Source organism: Panthera onca, chromosome F2 (assembly GCF_046562875.1).
Source record: "Panthera onca isolate mPanOnc1 chromosome F2, mPanOnc1 haplotype 2, whole genome shotgun sequence".
Taxonomy (NCBI): domain Eukaryota; kingdom Metazoa; phylum Chordata; class Mammalia; order Carnivora; family Felidae; genus Panthera; species Panthera onca.
In genome coordinates, this window is record NC_138356.1 from 68,055,838 (window position 1) to 68,077,267 (window position 21,430).

The 21,430-nt window shown below is 42.3% G+C and overlaps 1 protein-coding gene across 1 annotated transcript in view; it reads right to left on the minus strand.

Annotated features, from left to right (window-relative positions):
• WASHC5 (WASH complex subunit 5) overlaps positions 1-21,430 on the minus strand; it is a 63,192-nt gene that overhangs the window by 33,717 nt on the left and 8,045 nt on the right. Inside the window, exons 5-12 of the mRNA XM_078441478.2 lie at positions 20,982-21,082; positions 17,758-17,947; positions 15,015-15,167; positions 11,471-11,584; positions 9,548-9,719; positions 6,921-7,048; positions 3,962-4,091; positions 1,026-1,138 (exon numbers count right to left, since the gene is read on the minus strand). Coding sequence (XP_078297604.2) covers positions 1,026-1,138; positions 3,962-4,091; positions 6,921-7,048; positions 9,548-9,719; positions 11,471-11,584; positions 15,015-15,167; positions 17,758-17,947; positions 20,982-21,082 — 1,101 coding nt within the window. The remainder of the gene's footprint in view (positions 1-1,025; positions 1,139-3,961; positions 4,092-6,920; positions 7,049-9,547; positions 9,720-11,470; positions 11,585-15,014; positions 15,168-17,757; positions 17,948-20,981; positions 21,083-21,430) is intronic.

The following is a 21,430-nucleotide window of genomic DNA, read 5'->3' on the forward strand; positions in this document are numbered from 1 at the left end:
TTTGGGTGTAGATATTACTTAAAAATAAAAGAAAGGATGCCAAAGAAACTATTAATTATATTTCTAAAGATATAAAATTATCCCATCTGGACAGGGTTCCAGATAAGTATGGACAATGTTTTAAATAGTTTATGGTTATTGTTCTCATGCGTTTATTTTCCATTTTAAACCTAGTTTAAAAACCTAGTTTAAAGCTAGTTTAAACCTACTTAAGCATACAATTAAAATTTTAAGAGTCGGGAAGTATAATCCTTCTTTGAATCTGAGTAGATAATATCTGAGTAGATAAAAAACAAACTATTTTTTTTCCAGAAGAGAAAACATCACATATAAGCATATGATCATTATACAACTGTGGTCATTGTTGCGCATTCCTTTGTAGTTTTTCTCTCCCCAAACTCTCTCCCAGTCTAAAAATGGTGCCTACTTGTTGGGATGAGCACTGGGTGTTGTACGTAAGCGATGAGCCACGGGAATCTACCCCAAAAACCAAGAGCACACTTTACACATCATATGTTAGACAGTTTGACAGTAAATTATATTAACAACAAAACAAAACACACACAAAAAAATACAGATTTTGCTTTTACTGCCTTTCCACAATCTCCCTATGTTTCCATGTTGTCTTCATAATTATTAAATATAATTATGTTTCTGCAAGTTGAGATATCATTTTTGCTAGCATTCTTTTCACACTGGTCACTGCATTATTTTCCCAATTTTAGGACACTGGATAAAATACCACAATGAGTGTATTTTGCTTTTTTTTTTTTTTTTTTTGCTCTGATGAAATATTCTCTTAGCTGTATTTCCAGGACCAGATCTTCTGGGTGAAGCCACAAGTATGATTCGTGATCCAAGAATTGTTATTTATTTATGTATGTATTTATTTATTTATTAGTTTTAGTTATGTAAGTAATCTCTTCCCCCCATGGGGGGTGAGAACTCATGACTCTGAGATCAGGAGTCCCACGCTCCTCCAGCCAGGTGCCCCATGAACTGTCGCTTACAAAGAGTTTTCTTACCTCCTCCAAAGCTTGTATTAGTTGCACAGTTTTTCTGCCCGCAGCCGTTGAATCATCATAATTTAAAGACAGTATTTGTTTCGAGATCTCCCTGAACCAAGCTTGAAGGTTTTCTATTAACACAGAAACAAGGAGAGACTGCTGAAATCCCAGAACTGTGGTAGCCGTGGCTTTGAATTTTATTGCACAATCCTTCACAAATCTAGCCCTTATTCACAGACCTTTCCCTCAGTACCTGACATTGCCCTTGGGATTCTCCAAACAGGAACCACCAAAACGCCTTGGGTATGTGACCTAGGGGAGAGGAAACTTTCTACTTAAGTAGCTCAGTCTTACACCCAGCAGAAAAGGTGTAAAGGCCTGAGTCTGTGGTGTGAACCCCAGTGTGCAAAGGCGGTCACTGGAGTGGGAAGGAGTGGGGAAGGAACTGAAAGATTGTGACAGGAAGTTACCGGGAACAGTTTCCTGGAGAATCGAGGGTGGGTAAAAGATCTGAAAAAGGTAGAGAGGGGCAGAGGGATAGTTTGTCATGAGGTGAAGGGACAGATGTGGGCAGAAGCTTCAGGACAAAAATAAAAATGGCACGCCTTGGGAGAACAAGGGGCAACATGTCAGGAGTGTGAAGTATGTGTGGTGAGTTGAGGGGACGTCTGAACGGCTGAGGGGTGCCATTTGCACTCACAGACCAGGTTCACACAGCAGAGAAAGGGTCATTAATATGCCCTGAGGACCCTCAAGGTGGCCGGCAAAGGTCTGAGCTTTTCTCACTGAATCTTTACAACAATCTACGGGGGCAGGAATTGGAAGGCATTTCTCAGATTAAGGAAGCTGATGCCCAGAGACATAAAGGAGCCCAGGCAGGGTCACACAGTCACTAAACAGCAGCACCAGGCTTTTCTCAACTGTCTGGCCAGATTCAAAGGCTGTCCTCATTTTATCTCATCAAGCGGATTCCCTAACATTTTTGTTTGTTTGTTTATCAATGGGATGACTTCACTTTAACAAAAGCACTTACGGACTTATAATCTAAGTTATTTCACGAATTGGCATGAAGAACACTGGTGGTAATTTTAAAGATTTTTTTTTTTTTTTTTTTTTTTTTGGTAGGACTGAGGGACAGTTAGAGAGTACCAGAACAAGCACAGCATTCAGAGTCTGAGGTGACGAGTTCAATCCAGGCTCTGAACCGTTGTTACCATCAGCAAGTGATTACATTTTATAGCTTTGATTTCTTTACATGTGGAACAAGAATAAAGATGTCTAGCTCATAAGGCTGTAAGGCTCAAACGAGAAATATTTGTGGAAGCATTTCCCAAGCTAAAATATGCTATATAGCCAAAAAAAAGTACCAGATGCTGTTTTGAATGACCTTTAAAGTGATGGTGGGGTTTTCTTTTCTTTTTTCTTTTTTTTTTGATGTTGGGATTTATAAGAACCTAAAAGAGACTAGAACAGAGACGAATGTGCCTGATTCTCAAAAATTAATCTGGTTAGACTGTTATAGGTGGTTCCTTGTTTTTCGGACAAAATGTAGTGACCTGCAAAACATGTTGCTAATTTATATCACATTATTAAAAACACACCAACTTTTCCTACTAGGAATAATAAAGTAATTCGGAAATATATTTTAGGCTAACCATTTGGCATCAAATACATCAACAAAAGCCAAATATAGTAATCACAAGATCATACTGATTAAAAGAGTAATTTTTTCAAACAAAAAGCTATACCTTTGAGAAATTCTACTGTGTAATTAACTTTTATCAGAAATGAATTTCATAGTTAAAACATTAAGCATTAAAAAAATAGCTTCTCATCTTAAAATTCAGAATGGTCATTCAGGGGCACTTTGAAGGGTTTCTATCTATATAAAAATTTTAAGTGATACCACGATTTTCCCACAGATAAAATTTCCTAAAAGCAGCAGGATTAGTATGATTAACGTGAAGGCTTGAGCTATGTTGTTTCGAAAAGTCTGCATGTCCCCTCTTCTGCCACTAGATGGCAGGCGCACAAGGAGAAAAAACCCAGAAAACATGAGAAGACAAGACTCCTGGATACCATCTATGTTAGCGGTTACTAATATTCTTTTATTAAAGATTTTATTCGTTTATTTCAATGTTTATTTATTTTTGAGAGAGAGAGAATATGTGTGCACATGCAGGAGGGGAAGAGAGAGAGGGAGAAAGAGAATCTCAGGCAGGCTTCGTGCTGTCAGTGCACAGCCTGATGCAGGGCTCCGATCTCATGAATCATGACCATGACTTGAGCTGAAATCAAGAGTCGGACACTCAACTGACTGAGTTACTCGGGCACCCCTATGTTAGTAGTTAGTAATATTCTTAATGTTCATTTATTTTATTTTGGAGAGAGAGACAGAGAGAAAGCACGAGCCGGGGAGGGGCAGAGAGGGAAAGAGGGAATCTCAAACGGGCTCCACACCACCAGCATGGAGCCCAATGAGGGGCTCAAACTCACGAACCGTGAGATCACGACCTGAGCTAAAATCAAGAGTTGGACGCTTAACCAACTGAGGCACCCGGGTGCCCCAGTAGTTAGTACTATTCTTGAGTGAAGTATCCTGAGATGATCAGGACAGTTACAGGTCCTTCTCTTCCTCCCTGCAAATGCACATAAGCTGACACACTATGGTGAGGCTGGGGGATGAATTATGGACCTACGGACTATGAACCAGAGTATAACAACCCCTGTAGCCTAACCTCATACTTCAAAAATAAGAAGCCCCAAGTCCAGAGAAGATATGAACATTGCCAAAAGGAGCCCAAAGCTAGAGGCAGCTAAGACTAGGCTTTAGACATTCCTCAGCAATGTCCTAGCATACAATGGTGACAACGTGGTTGAGTTTTTACTTTGTGTGTTTCCAAGAATTCGTGTGTACATTTCAAACACAATGATATTTCCTCTTTAGCAATTACCATTTTTCTCCACACGGGTTAGGGGTTTCACTCCCGAAAAGACATCAGCAAGCTCCGTCATCCGCTCTGAGCCCTCCTTCTTGTAATGCTCCCATTTGGCTTGCTTTTCTGAAAGCATTTGCTTGAACATCTGTTGAAAGGGACAGAAGAGATTTACTTACTTAAGAGGAAATCCAAATAAGGCAGTTTACAAAGAAAGCCCTGAGTGAAACCCAATTTATTGTAAAAATATGTATCTAAAAGTAACATTACCCCTGACGTCATCTCTTAAGCTGCACTACTTTGTACAAATTGAGGGGCAAAGCTAGACCACTGCATTGGTTTTCAGACCAACTGCACATAAGCATCATCTCATCATCTGGATGGCTTTCAAGTGTTGGGATTCTCAAGCTCCCCCATGAAGATTCTGGTTCAAAAGGCCTTGGGTAGACCCAGGAGCCAGCATTTTTAATGTGAAATTAAATTTGGTGGCCACTGCTCGAAGGTCCTTTGCAAGTAATAATTTCTGTGGTTGCATCTATTTAAAATAGGTCAGGGAAGGCTGAGCATGATCTTTGTCTGATGAGTGGAGAATGAACTAAATCACCCACAAAATTTTTTTCTTTTGGATCACACAGTAAGTCTGTTTATTAATTCACTCCTTCATAAAATTAAAGCCCTGTGAAGAGTTGAGCAGAGGAGGAAATGGTATAACTCAAGGTTTTGCTTTTCCCCCGCCTTGAAACAAATTTTAAAAACCTATTTAAAGTGTGTCGCAAAACTACAGGGATTTATTTCACTGGGATCCTAAGAGGTAAATATGAGAATATACTGATTTTTCTCTTAAGAAATTCTTCATTCCTCAGCATCGAACTGAATGTTAAAAGATGAAGACTTCATTGTAGATGAAAGGATAAGGACTGGTGGCATTTTGTGGGGCCAGAGAAAGAGGAATCTTAGTGATCAGGCAGGGTGAGGAACAGTAGGAATTATTTATAGAGTCCCTCCTGTCTTTTTGAATGCCTAGGACTGATCAATGCCATTTCACAAAGCAGCAGTGACAAAAATAACACTGTGAGGCCTTCGTTACAGACCTAATAGCTTGAAGCCCTTCAGACACTCATTCCCAGGTTGACCTCACAGGTTTCACATCTGGTAAGGTGGAATTTGGGATAGGGGACGGTTCTCAAGTTAAGAGATGCGCCTTCATCAAAAGATTAGAAGAAACACAGGTCTAATTAGTGTGTTTCTAAGAGAATCAGAAGGTGATTCTCGAAAAAGGGTTGGGATGGGAGGTGGGAGAGATAGAGATAAAGGTTAAAGAACCGAGCTGAAATGTCAGACATTAAATATATCTTTGTTTTGCTCAGTTTGTATTGGGTAGTTATTTTTATCTTTCTACCAGATCCTTCTCTTTTGAAGATCTTTAATGAGTTGGTCTTCTATTCTCTCCAATAGAACAGACAGAAGGAAGCTGCCCATTCTATTCCAACAGATTCCAGAAAAAGATTAACGATTAGAAACGCAGGCGTGGTCGGGCAGATGACCCAGATCTGTCCTGATTCCCACACAACAATATTGAGCTACAGAACTCTTGGGTGACTGGCGTCCTGCTTCAGGATCCTAACTGGACGGAGTGCACTGATTCCTTGGGGTGACTCTCACTTGCCTCTGAAGTTTGCTTTGACCAACAAATAAGATGCCTGGTTCCTGCTCTTGGATCTTTCTTGGTCTCTCATTTTGGCTTAATCTGTCTCTCTTCCCCACTGTACTGAGAGCTCCTGGATGGGAGGGACATGCCTTGTTCATTTTTGAATTCCTAGCACCTAGCTGGGAACAGAGCAGGTATTCAATAATGACTTGCTATTGAGAGGGAAAACATGAACATTCTTAAAGAGATCAAAAAGGGGTAGCGTTTCTCTGATCTTACAAAATTATACCCAGACAGGTTACTGAATAACACTCAACACATGCATGTGCGTGATGTTAATAATCAGCATGTACGTTTCCTTAGCTACTGAACGGGGGAACACAGTGTCCTCGCACACCTAGAAGATAAAGAAAAAACCGGCAGACCGCTAACCAGACTGAGGCAAGGAGAATATCAGTTTGGAATGGGCCTTAACGTCCATGGCTAGCTCCTGGCCCACCTGATCCGAACCGCCAAGGCTACTGGTTATAGAACCTAGGCACTCCTGGGTATCAACCATTTTTATCATGCCCACAGAGGCTCTTTTAGGCATAAGACTAATCAACCTTAGAATTCCCTTCAGGGAGCTCAAAATCCTTAAAATCCTTGAGTGGACATTGTTTAAACACAAATCATCCACCCTACTTAAAAGCCCTTTCTAACAGGTTCTCATGGTTTTGCAGATGAAGACTGAAATCCTACAAGGCCTACATGCCCACCTTTCGACCTCATCTCATATCACTTTTATCTCATTCTCTCCCCTCTAGCCAACTGTTCTTTCTGGTCCTTGAACTGGTCATGCTGTTCCCTACCCAAGAGGACTCGGGCATATTCTGTCCTCTCTCTGCAATGGTCTCCAGAATGCTCCCGACCTTTGTCTTAGCTAACTCCGACAGGTTCCTTTTTCAGGTCCCTTCAGAAGCTCCTGCTTCTCTTCTCAGGGATTTTAGGTACTCAGAGAACAACGTTCCTTTCCCTTAGAGCACGTATCTCAGTTTGTATTTACGTTTTCATTAGTGCGATTCTCTGATTAATGTCCACATTCCTCACTAGACTGTCACCTCCATGGTCCTGTTCAATTTTCCCCATCACTGTATCCCCAGTGGCAGTAGGCACTAAATGCCTGTTAAATGTTTAATCCTGTCCTTTTAGTATAAGAACGATCTCAGACAGCTAGAATCTGTAGCCTGAATCAAAGACTATGACTCATTATTGAATCTCAACCCTTTAAAAATATTTTTAAGCACAGAAAAACTAAGATGTTGGTGATTATTCATTAAAGATCTTTACCTCTTTGAGTATAAACTCAAATTGTGCAGTGTCCAACAGCAATTGAAAGAGGATCTTGGGATTGTATCTAGAGTCTGTTAGAATCTGGTCCTTGATTTGACGAAGGCGTTTGTTGTTCGGGTCATAAGCTAGAAACAGGAAGAAAAGAGTTCCCAGTTTATTCACTGTGCAGAAAATATGAAATCTAAGATGAATTATTAAAAACGTGCCTCCATTTTCACTCATTTGGAGCATTTAAAAAAGTAATAAGCAAGATGAGAATCAATAACGCGCGATAAAATCAATTACAGTAGATCTATGCCATGAAGTTAAGTACAACCGAACTTTTGAACACGACAGTTGGCTCTGACGTGGAATGTCATCCATGATATGCCGTTGAATGAGAAAAAGCAAGCTGCAGAACAGGGTTCCAAAGCCTGGGGGAAGTGCTTTGGAGGGAGGGAATGTAAAGAATATATGCACTCCTTCCTGCACATCATGACCCGAACACCACAGAAACTACATAACCACTTATCTTTCCCACGCATGACTCACAATCAGGTAAATCACTTGTTTCTGGTAAATCGTGACCTTGTGCAATCAGGTCAGACAATTGCCAGGCACAAAAATGGGAAACAGACGTGGCTGAAGGTAAGTGCACAGACCACTGCAAGACGAGGTTGCCCCTGGAAGGGTCCAAATCCAGGAGACTCCTGGCTCACAGGGAAGGTGAGGAGGAGGCTGAGTCACTGGAAAACCACAGTTGGTTTTATGATACGATAAAGCGAAGGCCTGAGTTGTTCATGTGCTTGAGAATGGAAGACTTTGGTAAAGATTATAAACTGATGGGAGGGTGGGGGATGGGTATTGAGGAGGGCACCTTTTGGGATGAGCTCTGGGTGTTGTATGGAAACCAATTTGACAATAAATTTCATATATTGAAAACAAATAAAAATAAAAATGAAAAAAAAAAGATTATAAACTGAGTCAGTGTGGTAAAATCCTCAAATTAGAACTGGAGTTTATGGACTGACTAAACGCGACTAACCAACACCAGATCCATTGGACGATCAAACCTTGGCCACGGTGCTCATGCTGTGAGCGAACGTAAACTGGAGAGGGATTGAGGCAAAGAAGGCAAATGAAAAAAAAAACAAAACAAAACCAAAAACTGGAAAGCAGCATTTTTTGGGAAAGAGACTTCCAGGATGAAGAGAGAAAGCTGAGGAGAAACTCCACATATTTCCAAAGATACAAAGGATGAAGACGTCCACCTGCTGTTTTCGCTGCCTAGCACCCACAGGAAGTGGGACCAGACGGAAGCTAGAGGAAAGAACATCTTGCCTGGAAGAGCTGTGAGACGGGCTCTGTGTTACCAGGGGAGGCTGCAGAATAATCTGGAGTGGACAGTTTACTTTGAGATACTGCCTTATCTGAAAGAACACGTGCTGAAGGCAGTACCTGTCTCAGGGTGGCTCTCAAGCAAAGTTTGTTGATGAAAAACAAAAAGCAGGAGGCTTCACGGGGCCGCTGGATGACAGCCACGCTCAGCGGGAAGGGCACGCAGCTCTGGGTGGGGGAAGCCATTGGTTAACTAACACCGATCCAGCCGTCACTGAGTACGAGGAACTGTGTCAGCTCTGAACAAGCTCAGGTTAGTCCAACCTACTTGTTTTTTCATTAAATCAGGAGCTTCTTAAGTCATAGGCTCACAGACCCTGTGAAGGCATTTCATACAACCTGTGAAGCAACTGAACTTGATGGCCAATAGCGTCTCCAAGAGGACTGTGGGCCAGAAAACTGTGATCTACCTTTATGAGGCACTCAGGTTCAGCCTGTTTATCAACTCTGTGGGCCCATGGTTTCCTGTACTTCCAAAATCATACCTTCCCCCCCCTCCCCCCCATTCCCCATCATTTCTCCAGTCTAGAACTTCTTTTTACTTCAGAATCCTTCCTGCCTCCTGTATGGAGCCTTCCCCAGCCACCTTCACCCACTACCCCAAGCAACACTTCTCTCCTGCTCTGGATGAAATCCCACTAAGTGTCTGTTTTACACATCTGACTCTTATTTACGGGCTTGGGTCTTCAATTAGTTTCCTGCTGTAACAAATTACCACAAATGTAACGGCTTAAAAGGACACAAATGTATTCTCTTACAGCTCCAGAGAGGAGAAATCTGAAATGGGTGTCACTGGGCTAAAATCAAGGAGGCAGCAGGCCCATGCTCCTTCTGCAGGCTCCTTCTGGAGGCTCTGGGGAAATCCTGTTTCCTTATCTTTTTCAGCATCTAGAGGCCACCATATTCCATGGCTTGTAGCCCCTTCCATCTTTAAAGCCAGGAATGGTCTGTTGAGGCTTTTTCATGATACCACCTCTCTAGTTTTGACTCTTCTGCCTCCCTCTTCCCGATTTAAGGACCCTCGTGATTATACTGGACCTACTGGGGTAATCCCGGATAATCAAACCTGACAAAGGGGCCTATTCAGGTGGGCCGTTGACTTGTCCAAGTAGACACAAAAACGACTAACTTAAAAAGCCACTTGATTCTCATCCAAAGGCTAAACAATTTTTGCACCACGGGGCATATCTTAGCTCTGAAAGCCTTTAAGTGGAGCCATGCAGATGGGCACAGCTTTCGCCCGTTACCTGAGTCTGCTGTGTGAAGCATCAGCCACCGGATGGCCACGTTACAGTCTCTCAGGCAGTTCAGGAGCCTTGGGATATTGTCCAGAACCATCTCTTCCCTTAAATACCCTTCTTTCAGAAATTGTTGCACTTGGCTGTGCACTCTTTCACTGACGGTAGCGTATCTGCTTGACTTTGAAAAAGAAAAAGCCTGAATTACATTTTCAAACAGAGAAAATTACTTCCCTAGAAAATGAATCCCATACAGATGGGCCCATTGACAAGTAATAACATTTCTACAGGAGGTGAATAACATGTGGACCATAGTTGGTAAGACTCAGAGGCAAGTGGTTTGTTGGACATTTTTTTCTTAATGTTTATTTTTTAGGAGAGAGAGAGAGCGTGAGGGGGGAGGGGCAGAGAGAGAGGGAGACACAGAATCCGAGGCAGACTCCAGGCTCTGAGCCATCAGCACAGAGCCCGACGCGGGGCTCGAACTCACAAACTGTGAGATCATGACCTGAGCCGAAGTCGGACACTTAACTGAGCCACCCAGACGCCCCGTTGGACACTTTTGAAAAGAGCATTGGACTCAGAACCAAGAGAATCCTACCTCCTACCTCTAGCTATGGTTAGATATTGGTTTGACTTTGGGGTTCACCTCTCCCTCCTGGTGTCTTCAAATGTCAACTAAAGAACTGTATCCAGTGGTTCCCAGGGCCCCTTCTGTTCTCAACTTGGATAGAACAGAAACATAGGCTCAACTGTCTATTCTTCCCATGATTCTTGACAAAGGAGGCAGGGCAGAAATATCCAGGAGAAGAGGCTAGAGCACAACAAAAATATACCTCTGTGTATTTTTCAATCCAGTGAACTTTCAAACCAGCCTTTGGGGATTTGGGTCATTCTACTTTCTCTGAAGTAAGAGTTACATGTTAAACATCATTAACCTCATCAGGTTAGTTTAAAACTACCACAAGGTGTTTCATCAGACAATTCTGAAATCTTCTTAAAATGGCACCAGAGAGAAAAGGCAATTTTGGAAACTAATTATAGTAATGAAAAAATTAATGCTCTGATGCCAGTAAGCATCAGAAGCGTCACTTTCTCTAATATATTTCCAGGAGACATGAAGTTGAAATTATTTTATGCATTATTTATGGAATGTAATTTACTTGAATAAAACATGCTGAAGTTCTTGGACTCAATGTCGTTCTATCTGCCCCGGAAACTCAAGAACTCAGCCAGCCAGGCTGAGGAAGATAACTTAGAAATGTCAAGGATACTGCCCCAAAAAAGATTTTTATGGCTCTGTTTACTTAGGAATTTCCTCCTGCCTTGTGCTCTTATCAAAGAGATAGACTGTAAGCATTTGAACTTTAAGGAGAGGAAGGTCTTCAGTCTTCTTGCTGGTTTCATACATCAGAAATGATAAATTTAAATTACAGTGACGGGGCAGCTCTTTCTGCTTACAGGTCCTGTCCCCGTGTTTTAATAAAAACACCTTCTTGCACCAAAAAAATTAAAATAAATAAATTTAAAACATAAATAGAAATTACAGTGACAGGACATATTGCGTATGCTCAGTTACGATCCTGAACATGCATCCTACCAATGAAAACATTAAAATTCCAGCTACCCGTGAAAGCCATTCCATCCACATCGACAAGAATAAACAAAGTCAGCTGGGGTCATGTGACATACCGACTTGTCTTAGGATGCTGAATCTTAAGACCCAAGCCTCCCATTTACATATACCACATAAGTTACAAAATCTATCATTACCTATCTTATTAGGATGCGCAAAATTCACCTTTCATTCGTCACTGCACTAAAATGTCTATGTGGACATTTTCCAAATTCCTTGGAAACTCTACTCATTTCCCACGCCGTAAAGCAGGCTTGTAGCTGTGACAGAATCCTTCTCCATTGGCCGGCACCTACCTGTTCTCTGACGTTCGAAAGGTCCAGAGTATTGTTTAAAGCAGTTTTTGCAGCTTTGTAAGGATCCCAAGCATCTGCTAGATTAACTGTGATCCCCATGTAAATACTAATTACCTGAAAGAGGACACATTCATCCAGTGTGTTAAATACCTACTCATCTGGAGGCAGAATTACAGAAGACACTGCCCACTCCCTCTGGTTCAAATTCCACTGCAACGAAAAACCCCGATTTGCCAAAGATATAGGTAAGCATTCTTTCTTAGGAGCACTTTGGAACAAGGGCTACAAAAGCCATTTATGGGAAAATGACTAAATCAGGGTTGACAGAAAAGCAGACTGACTGAACAGTGGCGTTCTCAAACATTTTCACCTCAGCTTTTACGCAACTCAAAGTTACTGAAAACTCCCAAGGACTTTTTGTGTTTTTTTCAAATGGGGTTCTATCTATTGATACTTATCCTATTACACATCACAATCGAGACATTTCAAAAAATACTTATTCACTTCACGTAATAGTACACCCATTACATGCTAACAGAAAACTGTTTTTAATTAAAAAAAAAAAAATCAGACTAAAGTCTTTCCCAAAAAGTTTTGTGAGACGCGTGGCATCGCCTTTGGGTTTCTTCGAGTCTCTGCAGCGTCTGGCCTGACCGAAGACAGCTGGGCTTGGATCCGGATTCCGCAGTGGGTCTCCCGCGCCGCCTGCCTCGGGGCCCCTGGGAATGCCGTGTGGACTTGGCAAAGGGGGACAGGGCAAGGCACAGAGCACTTCACTCTGTTTCTACCTCACGGACCCCTTGAATGAGACTTGGGGACCCCTAGGGCTCCCCAGTTCACTTGAGAATCCTTCAAGTAAAGGAAACAAAGCGTTCCTTTTGGGGTTCCTCACCCATCCACTTGAGTCTGTATAAAATTGCGATTATTTGTCCCTTGAAGCTTTGCTCAGGGTTGCCTGTGAAATCCTGCGGTCCCGGGGGTGCTCTTTTTGGTGGGAGTGGCTGAGCAGGGAGGCGGATCCCCAGCTCCATTTCTTCAACAATCACTGGGCTTGTCATGCTTCCCTTTTCTTCTCGAATCAGATCTAGTCGTTGTATTTTTGAGAGAATTTTCCATTTTTCAGAGTCTTCCAATATATCGGCATAAAGTTGTTCATAGGTCTTCTGATAACTTCAAAACTTCTTTTATTGTATCTCGGGTCTGCTTTTTCAATCTTCACATATTTAAACTTGCCTTCTCTCTCCCTCTCTCTGATCAGCGTTGCAAAATATCTCTTTATTACTCTTCAGACGAGATCGGGCGCGTTCAGGGTGGTATGGCCATAGACTCTTTATTACTCTTCAAAAAACCAGCCTTTGTGGTATTGATCTTTTAGTTTTTTGTTAAACATTTATTTTTGAGAGAGAGAGAGAGAGAGAGACAGAGTGCAAGTGGGAGAAGGGGCAGAGAGAGAGGGAGACGCAGAATCTGAAGCGGGCTCCAGGTTCTGAGCTGTCAGCACAGAGCCTGATGTGGGGCTCAAACCCACAAACCATGAGGTCATGACCTGAGCTCAAGTCGTACGCTTAACAGACTGAGCCACCCAGGCGCGCCAACATTTACCTCTAAGAACAGTTTTTAGTCATTCTCGTAAGCTTCGCTTTGTAGTGTTTTGATATTTCTTCATTTATATTGTGATTTCCTCCTGAACACAAAAGTTAGTTTTTTCTAAACATTTAAAAATATCTTTTAAGTGTTGATTTCTAATTTAATTGAGTTACAGTAAGAGAATACAGTCTGTAGACTAACATCGTTTTTTAAAGCTTTCTTAACTTTGTGATCTAATGTTACCCAACTTGTATATGTATCCTTTCAAATACACACGGAACATCTATCGTGTATTTTTGGGAGAGCAGGATTATGTACAGAAAGAGGTATATTAAAATTTCCCATCATGATTATGGTTTTCTCAACTTTTATAGGTTATTTTGAGTTTTTGCTTTATGTATTTTGAGTATGTCACTGGGTATGAATTTACCTTGCATTATTCTTTCCTAAAATTTTTTTTAAGTTTATGTATTAATTTTGAGAGAGAGAGAGACAGCATGGGAAGCAGAGGAGTAGAGAGAGAAGGGGAGAGAGAGAGAATCCCAAGCAGGCTCTGTACCACCAGCACAGAGCCTGATGTGGGGCTTGAACTCATGAAACCGTGAGATCATGACCTGAGCCGAAACTGAAGACTCAGACGCTTAACCAAGTGAGCCACCCAAGCACCCTGGATTATTCTTTTTAATATCATACGTGATCCCTCTTTATCCCTACGCAGGTTTTTCTTTAAAGGTCTCTATGGTGTGATGTAAGTATTTTCTTACTGGATTTTTACTGGGTGGCATTTGCCTGGCATCTCACTCGCTTTTTAAATTCTTTCATTTTTAGCATGTCAGGGGTGTTTTTCAGGAGGGTCTCTTCACATAAGTGGGTTTTGACCTTCCTTAACACTAAACGTGTTACTGTTTCTCATTGTAGCACTATGGTCGAAACTCTTTATTACGCTTAGCAAATGAAACCAGATTATCAGAGTTTTCCTTCTGGTTGCTCAGCTCCTAGCTTATAAGCATGATGCGTTCGTGGGTAGGAAGCATCACGTCTCACTGCAGGCTCCCTAATCACAGACAGTCTGTGATTCAATGACTGATAAGAAGTGAAACAGAATCTGTTCCCTGAGACCAGGATCCAATTCACTGTACTTTATCAAAACCTCTACGTACAAGGAGAACATCTCATCTACACTGAGTACGTTAAGTCAGCCTTATGTTTTTAAGATTTGAGTTTTGGGGCACCTGGGTGGCTCGGTAGGTTAAGCGTCTCACTTCAGCTCAGGTCATGATCTGGCGGTTCGTGAGTTCGAGCCCCGCATCGGGCTCTGTGCTGACAGCTCAGAGCCTGGACCCTGTTTCTGATTCTGTGTCTCCCTCTCTTTCTGACCCTCCCCTGCTCACACTCTATGTCTCTCTCTCAAAAATACATGAACATTAAAAAACATTTTTTTAAAAAGAATTGAGTTTTGAGTGACACAATGTTAAAAAGTCACAAGCACATCTCTGCAATATAAACTTTAACAGCCCCATCAACGTTAGCTGCAGCCCCATCAACGTTAGCTTACAGATAGATAAAACTTATTATTAAAGTAACACTCTTCTTCGGTAACAGATTAATTTTGCAAGCTTAGATTCATAAAATAGAAAGGAAGAAAGTATGTTTCACTGCATGTGAAACAGTTACAATTCAGCAGCTAAAGCGAGAACATTTCAATATAGGGTTTTACCTTGAGAGTATCCATTTAAGAGAGAAAAAACAAACCCATGGGCTCTTCACCAAGTTTTAGTGACTTATTCCCTCATGTCATGATTCAGAAGATTCTACACGCACTTAGAGGAGTTTCACCAATGTGACTTAATGTCTCGTTTACAACATTATGATCTCTGGGCTAAAGGCCAAAAGAACGCAGAGTTGGTTCCCTAACAGGATTATTCCAGAGGACAAAGAGACTAATGGTGATACTTGCCCAGTTGTCTGGAAAGTACTTGTCCACAATCTCTCTCATTTTCGCTTGATGGGTGTGAAGAATGGCAGGTTCAAAGTAGAGGGTCACGTACAGCATGGCGGCCTGAGTGGCCAGGGCCGTGCTGCGGTGTTCTGGCAAAGGATATGCGGAGACCTGCAACACAGAGACAACACCCTGAAGAGGCAGCTGTTGGTGACTTGTGAACCGATACACGTGCCCAGTAAATGATGTGGTTCCAGGACGTCCCAGTCCCTCAAGAGTCCATCCCCTCTGGGAATTGGACCCCGCGTGCGATCCTCAGACCGTGGCCTTGTTAGAGGACAATACAACCAGGGCCGTTCTTCTTGCTAACCACACAGCATTCTCTTCCCTCCAGCCCCTGACTCAACTGCAACTTGAAGTCTTTGCCTCAAGGAGGAGAAAAATGTTTTACCCCCATGTCTCCTGCTAGTTGTCCGTTTCTGGGTCTCTCTTAAAAAAAAATTTTTTTTAACGTTTATTTATTTTTGAGACACAGAGAGAGCACAAGCTGGGGAGGGGCAGAGGCAGAGGGAGACCCAGAATCCAAAGCAGGCTCCAGGCTCTGAGCTGTCAGCACAGGACCCGACACGGGGCTTGAACCCACGAACCACGCGATCATGACCTGAGCCGAAGTTGGATGCTCAACTAACCGAGCCACCCAGGCGCCCCTCTGGGTCTTTCTATCACAGTCTTTCAGAACTGACAGACCCCACGCCCTGTCCCCATTTTCTCACTTCCTGTTCAGTCCACAGCTCCCTGAAACGTGCCTTGCACCATCACCTATGATCTCTCCAGGCACTCGTCACCTCACAATCACGCTGGTCCGACAGCCTGTTTCACACTCTCGCTTCAGTTCTCTCAAGGTTCACAGACGCCACTCCTGTTGCCCTGCTTTGCTGGGTGTTCCACTGCCTGCCTTTCAGGTGCTGGTGCATATCCCAGGGCTCCGTCACCACGTGGGTCGGTGACCTGGCTGCACACAGTACACGTCACCTCGAGGACCACAAACAGAAAGGGAGGAAGTTGCTACGAGGTTGGACACAGCGACGTGGCAGGGAACCCACAGGCAGGAGTGTGGCCGGGCTACAGGAAGGGTCTGGAGCTGTGGGCCACAAGGCCTTCACCGTTTCCACCCCTTGATGTGTTTGCCCCTTCGCTCTTGCTCCTCTCATCTTACACGTGGGAGAATTGGGCTGCCCCCAAATTCCAAATTTTGCGTGTGATGAGTAAACCCACGTGCAGATGATGTTTCTGGAGCCCCATTCCAAATCACCTAACAGGGAATCCGATCCGTCCCGGGTCAAGTGACTGCCCCTGTCCAACCCACCATGACCAGGGACGGGGCAGGTGCCGGGCAGCGAGTGGGGTGGGTACACAGCACACCACAGCCACGGCCCTGTGTTAGTACGGTCACGGGGCAAGAGGAAACTGAAACTCACTGCCTCGAGACACAGACACACAGACAAGATGGACCCCATACTTGGCAGAAGGGGTAAAGACAGGCAGTGAGGAGTAGCATGGCCCCTGAAGTCATATAGACCCAAGTTCAAATTTGGGCTCTGATACTTAGTTACATGACCTTGTGAAAAATTATGAAGCTCCCTAAGCCTTATTTTTCTCAACAGCAACATGAGGATAATGTTGTCCACTCTGCCGGACTGTTCTGAGGAGAGAGAGTAACAGTTCATGAAGAAAATCAACTATGATTCTGGTTGGTACCGAATTCTCAATAAATGGCAACAAATTATGAAGACCGAGTATCTGCAGGTGGCTTATTTTGAGCTGTTTTTAAAACACACACACAAACCTCTTTTATTGATACTTATAATATTCCTAAAGAAAACTAACTGGCTACTTGCAGAACTGGGTAGGGCAGCTGTGCCCTGTGATAAATGATAGTCGGCTGTTACGGGCCAATTCTTTGGTAAGAAAAATACCCAATACATAAAATTATGTATCTTTTGTTTTGTTTTAAGATTTTATTTTGAGGTAATCTCCACATGCAATGTGGGGGCTTGAACTCACAACCCTGAGGTCAAGCATCACATGCTCTATTGACTGAGCCAGTCAGGTGCCCCTAAAATTATGTTTTCTTCAGGAAATTGAAGTCACGTGGTACTTTTCCTTGGTGCCCTCTTACATGAGCGATACACATACTGGAGAGGAAAGGGAGGTAACTTCTAAATGTTACAGGGTCTTCACGGCCCTGCTCAAGCTGCCTTCTCGCTAGAGTGTCCTTACGTCCCCTTCGCCACCTGCTGCAATCTGTTGCCCCTGTTGTACGCTCCGTGGCACCCTGTGTTTCCCCTAAGCTATCACTCACCTTGCTTTACAGTAATTCCTTTAGTTGTCTGTCTTCTTTCCTCAGCTACAAGCTCATTATGGGCTGGGACCATGACCTGTCTTTGTCGGCGATGGCCTCCCAGCACCCAGCTTGTGGACAGGCATGTAACACACGCTCAGTAACTCTATGTTGAATGAATGGCTGAGAGAATGATCTTTTTTCCAAATAGAGTTCAAATCCCATCCTCTCCCTGAAATCTCAAATTCTTCCCAAATTATTATCCCTTTTTCCTCTACCCAACTATAGTAGACCTCAAAAAGTTTGGACTTTTTTGGGTGCTTTTGTTCTTCTGAGGAATAAGGAAGGGAAGGAGTAATTGAGGAGGAAAGTGAAATCAATCTTTCAAACGACGAAGATGTTGGTAGATTTGATGCCCACCTGGTTGTAAATATCATCAGATCTCAGTCGACCAATGACCATACTGATGAAGGCTTCATTGATAGGCACTCTCCGGAAATAACTCTCAGGATAGTTGGGTGGTCTTTTGGCTCCTGGTTGGCTGGAATAACCTGTACTTCGTAGCAGCTTACAAATATCATCCATGTTTGAATCAGCAGATCGAGCAGCGCTGAACCACGTTCACAATGGGAAACATAGGGCCAAACAAACCACACAAACCACACAGCTTAGAAACTCAAAAGTCCAAAAGAGCAGAATTTCATCATAACTTGACTTTATGTAGTTTTACATAAGACTCCTGGTCAATCTATGTCCCCGGAGAGTCACAATTGCATTTTCAAAAAGCCTATTATAGCAAACTTACCAGACGGATTCTTACATGTATGTATAGTTAGTTCTAAGTTGAGGTCCACAATCCCTTGTCTAAAATCTTTAGGGCTGGATTTGTTTCAGAATACTGCGTTTTTCAAATGTAAGAAATTAACATGGCGTGTAGATCGTATACAACACTTTAGTAGGGTCTCAATTAGCATTACATGCTCAGCACACGTTAATATTTCTGCAGCAAAATTTATGAATTGTCATGCAAATGAGATAAATAAGGACCATCTATAGCCTCCGATCTGGTCTGATCAGGTTTTGACTCCACATGGCTTCAGGTGAGATCAGAGTTTGCTGCCAGAGGAGTTACTATGTGCACGCGTGTGTGTGTACACATGCATATATTTTCTTTGAGAGCTCTTTGGATTTCAGAGTTGCAGATAAAGAATGTGATCCAGTACCAACATTTCATAAGTTAAAAAATAATTTAAAAAATTTTTGTAATTTTTTTTATTTTTGAGAGAGAGAGAGAGAGAGAGAGAGAGAGAGAAAGGGAAACACAGAATCTGAAGCAGGCTCCAGGCTTTGAGCTGTCAGCACAGAGTCCAACATGGGGCTCAAACCCATGAACCGTGAGATCATGACCTGGGCCGAAGTCAGATGCTTAACCGAATGAAAGCGCCCCGGTTAAAAAATAATTTTAAAAGATTATGTCAACATAAAGTGGGATATATAATCATTGTTTTTTTTTTCCCTTGGCAAGGTGTACCTTCTACAGAGATTGAATCAAAATATTTGTGATTTTCAGGGTGGTGTGGAGTGGTAATCCCTCAGACTCAAAGAATCTTAGACTTGAGGATGACCTCCTATTTGATACAAGAATCTCCTGTCCCACAACTCTGACTTGGCGATTGTTCAGGACTTCAGTAATGGGTCCTCACATTCTAATGAATTCACTGTTGTACCCAAAAGGACAAAGCAGAATTGTCAAAGCTGGCCTTGATGAGCAAACCCTTTTTTCTCCTTCTTTATGTCATTTATTATTTTTGGTTTTCCAGGTACTTTTGGAAATATACACAAGGGCATTCAAGGTTCATTTTTAAAGGGCGCCTGGGTGGCTCAGTCACTTAAGAGTGTGACTTCGGCTCAGGTCACGATCTCACGGTTCACGGGTTTGAGCCCTGCGTCAGGCTCTCTGCTGACAGCTCAGAGCCCGGAGCCTGTACCAGATTCTGTGTCTCCCTCTCTCTTTCTCTGCCCCTCCCCCTGCTCATGCTGTCTCTCTCTCAAAAATAGTAAGCATTAAAAAAAATTTCAAGTCCATTTTTAAAAACATGGATGATAAAACACCTCATGGTCAAACTGATGTGAATGAATTATGTCTGCTGTGGACACTCTCCTCACATACTGATGAAGCTGAAGTACATGGGCTAGTTGAGCAGCCTGTGATGAAGGGGCAGCAGTAGCAGGTGTCGCTGAAAAGATGATGTCCCCAACAATCCCTTTCTGCTGAGGATCTGCCCCTTTGTCCTATCTATTTTGTCCCAATTTGTAAGTTTAAGAATGTGAATTCTAGGGGCACCTGGGTGGCTCAGTCGGTAAAGTGTCCGACTCTTGGTTTTGGCTCAGGACATGAGCTCATGGTTCATGAGTTTGAGACCCATATCAAGCTCTGCATTGACACTGTGGAGCCTGCTTGAGATTCTCTCTCTGCCCCTCCCCTGAGCGTGCTCTCTTTCAAAAATAAATAAATAAATGTCTAAAAAAAGAATGTTAATTCCAGTCTGCACATCTTCAGCTCACATTGCTAACTGATTCCTGCCTATCATTTGTTTCTTCCAAAATCTTGACTTTTTCTCTTATTTTTTTTAAAGTTTATATATTTATTTTGAGAGACAGAGAGAGCATGCACGTGTTGAAGAGGCAGAGAGAGAGAGAGAGAGAGAGAGAGAGAGAGAATCTGAAGCAGGCTCTGCCTGATGTTGGGCTCGAACTCACAGACCATGAGATCATGACCTGAGCTGAAATCTCTGAGTTAGTCGCTTAACTGACTAAGCCACCCAGGCACCCCTTGACTTTTTCTAATATTGACCTTACATCCAGGTTTTGACTCATTAACTCAGCACGTTGAAATCTGTGTGGTAGATACTGGAATTATAGAACTTTACAGTGGCTTCTGATTTAAAGACCCTACCCCTTAAAGTCATAGTTCTGGACAGACATACGAAACACGTGATTGTGATATGTGCTGTTGTTTTGTTTCCACATATATTCAGGTGAGAATTCACTTCCCACCTAACTCTGAGAAATGGCTTTCCAAAGTCATCAAACCAAAAATGACAACAGAAAATTTATTCACGTCCCTACATCTGCCAAGGTGTAATATTTAAAGACTTTAAAAAAAAAAAAAAAAGAACATTCATTAGACTTCCAACATTTCCAAATTTACCTTTAAGATAAAGAAAATTCAGATTCCTTTAAAAAAAAAAAAACAAAAAAACTGAGGTACTATTGTGGACATGATGATCTATGTGTCTCTAATAATCTAAAACACATAGGCTCCTTTATGTGTAATATATAGATTACATGACATATAATCTATTCTTATATTATTATAATATTATTAATAATATAATTATAATTATTAATTATAATATATATTATTATAGAAATATAATTACATATTATTAATAATATATTATTATGGTAATGATACAAATATAGAGTAATTGTTACATTTCTCCATTACGTTCAGAAGAAATAAGAACCTCACGCCTTTCATTCTAGATCGTACCGCTGCCATTCACGACGAGTAGTACAGAAACTACTGCGTTTTACCAACAGCGGTGCTTTTGGGGGGTGCGGTCCCAGCCCTGGGATACCTGTATCGATAGTAGGAGACCAGCATTCTCTCTCGGACCTCTCCTTCGATCTTTTGGTCGATAACCAGCAGCATGACTCCATACAAGTACAGTGCTTCACACTATGGAGAGAGAAAGACAACGGCCCAACTCACAGGAGTCTACGTTCTTATGGAATGAAGTTGACGAGGGTTAAAAAGAATCACTTCGTTCCTATTCCTCCCAAAGGCTTCATATTACAAGGAGACTGCAGATTTTCCCAAAGGCTCTCACCTTCTGTACAGAATGGGCTTTGGAAAATTTATGGGAAATAAATTTTAATTTGCAGTGATTACCTTTCAATTGGCCTATTTTTGGTATTTCGCTTGGGGCCCCAAATGGAGTCCCAACATTATGAATACTTCGAAACCCTTTACCTGATTAACGAACTTTTCTTAAGTGACCATCACGTACTAGTTTCCAAGGCTGGA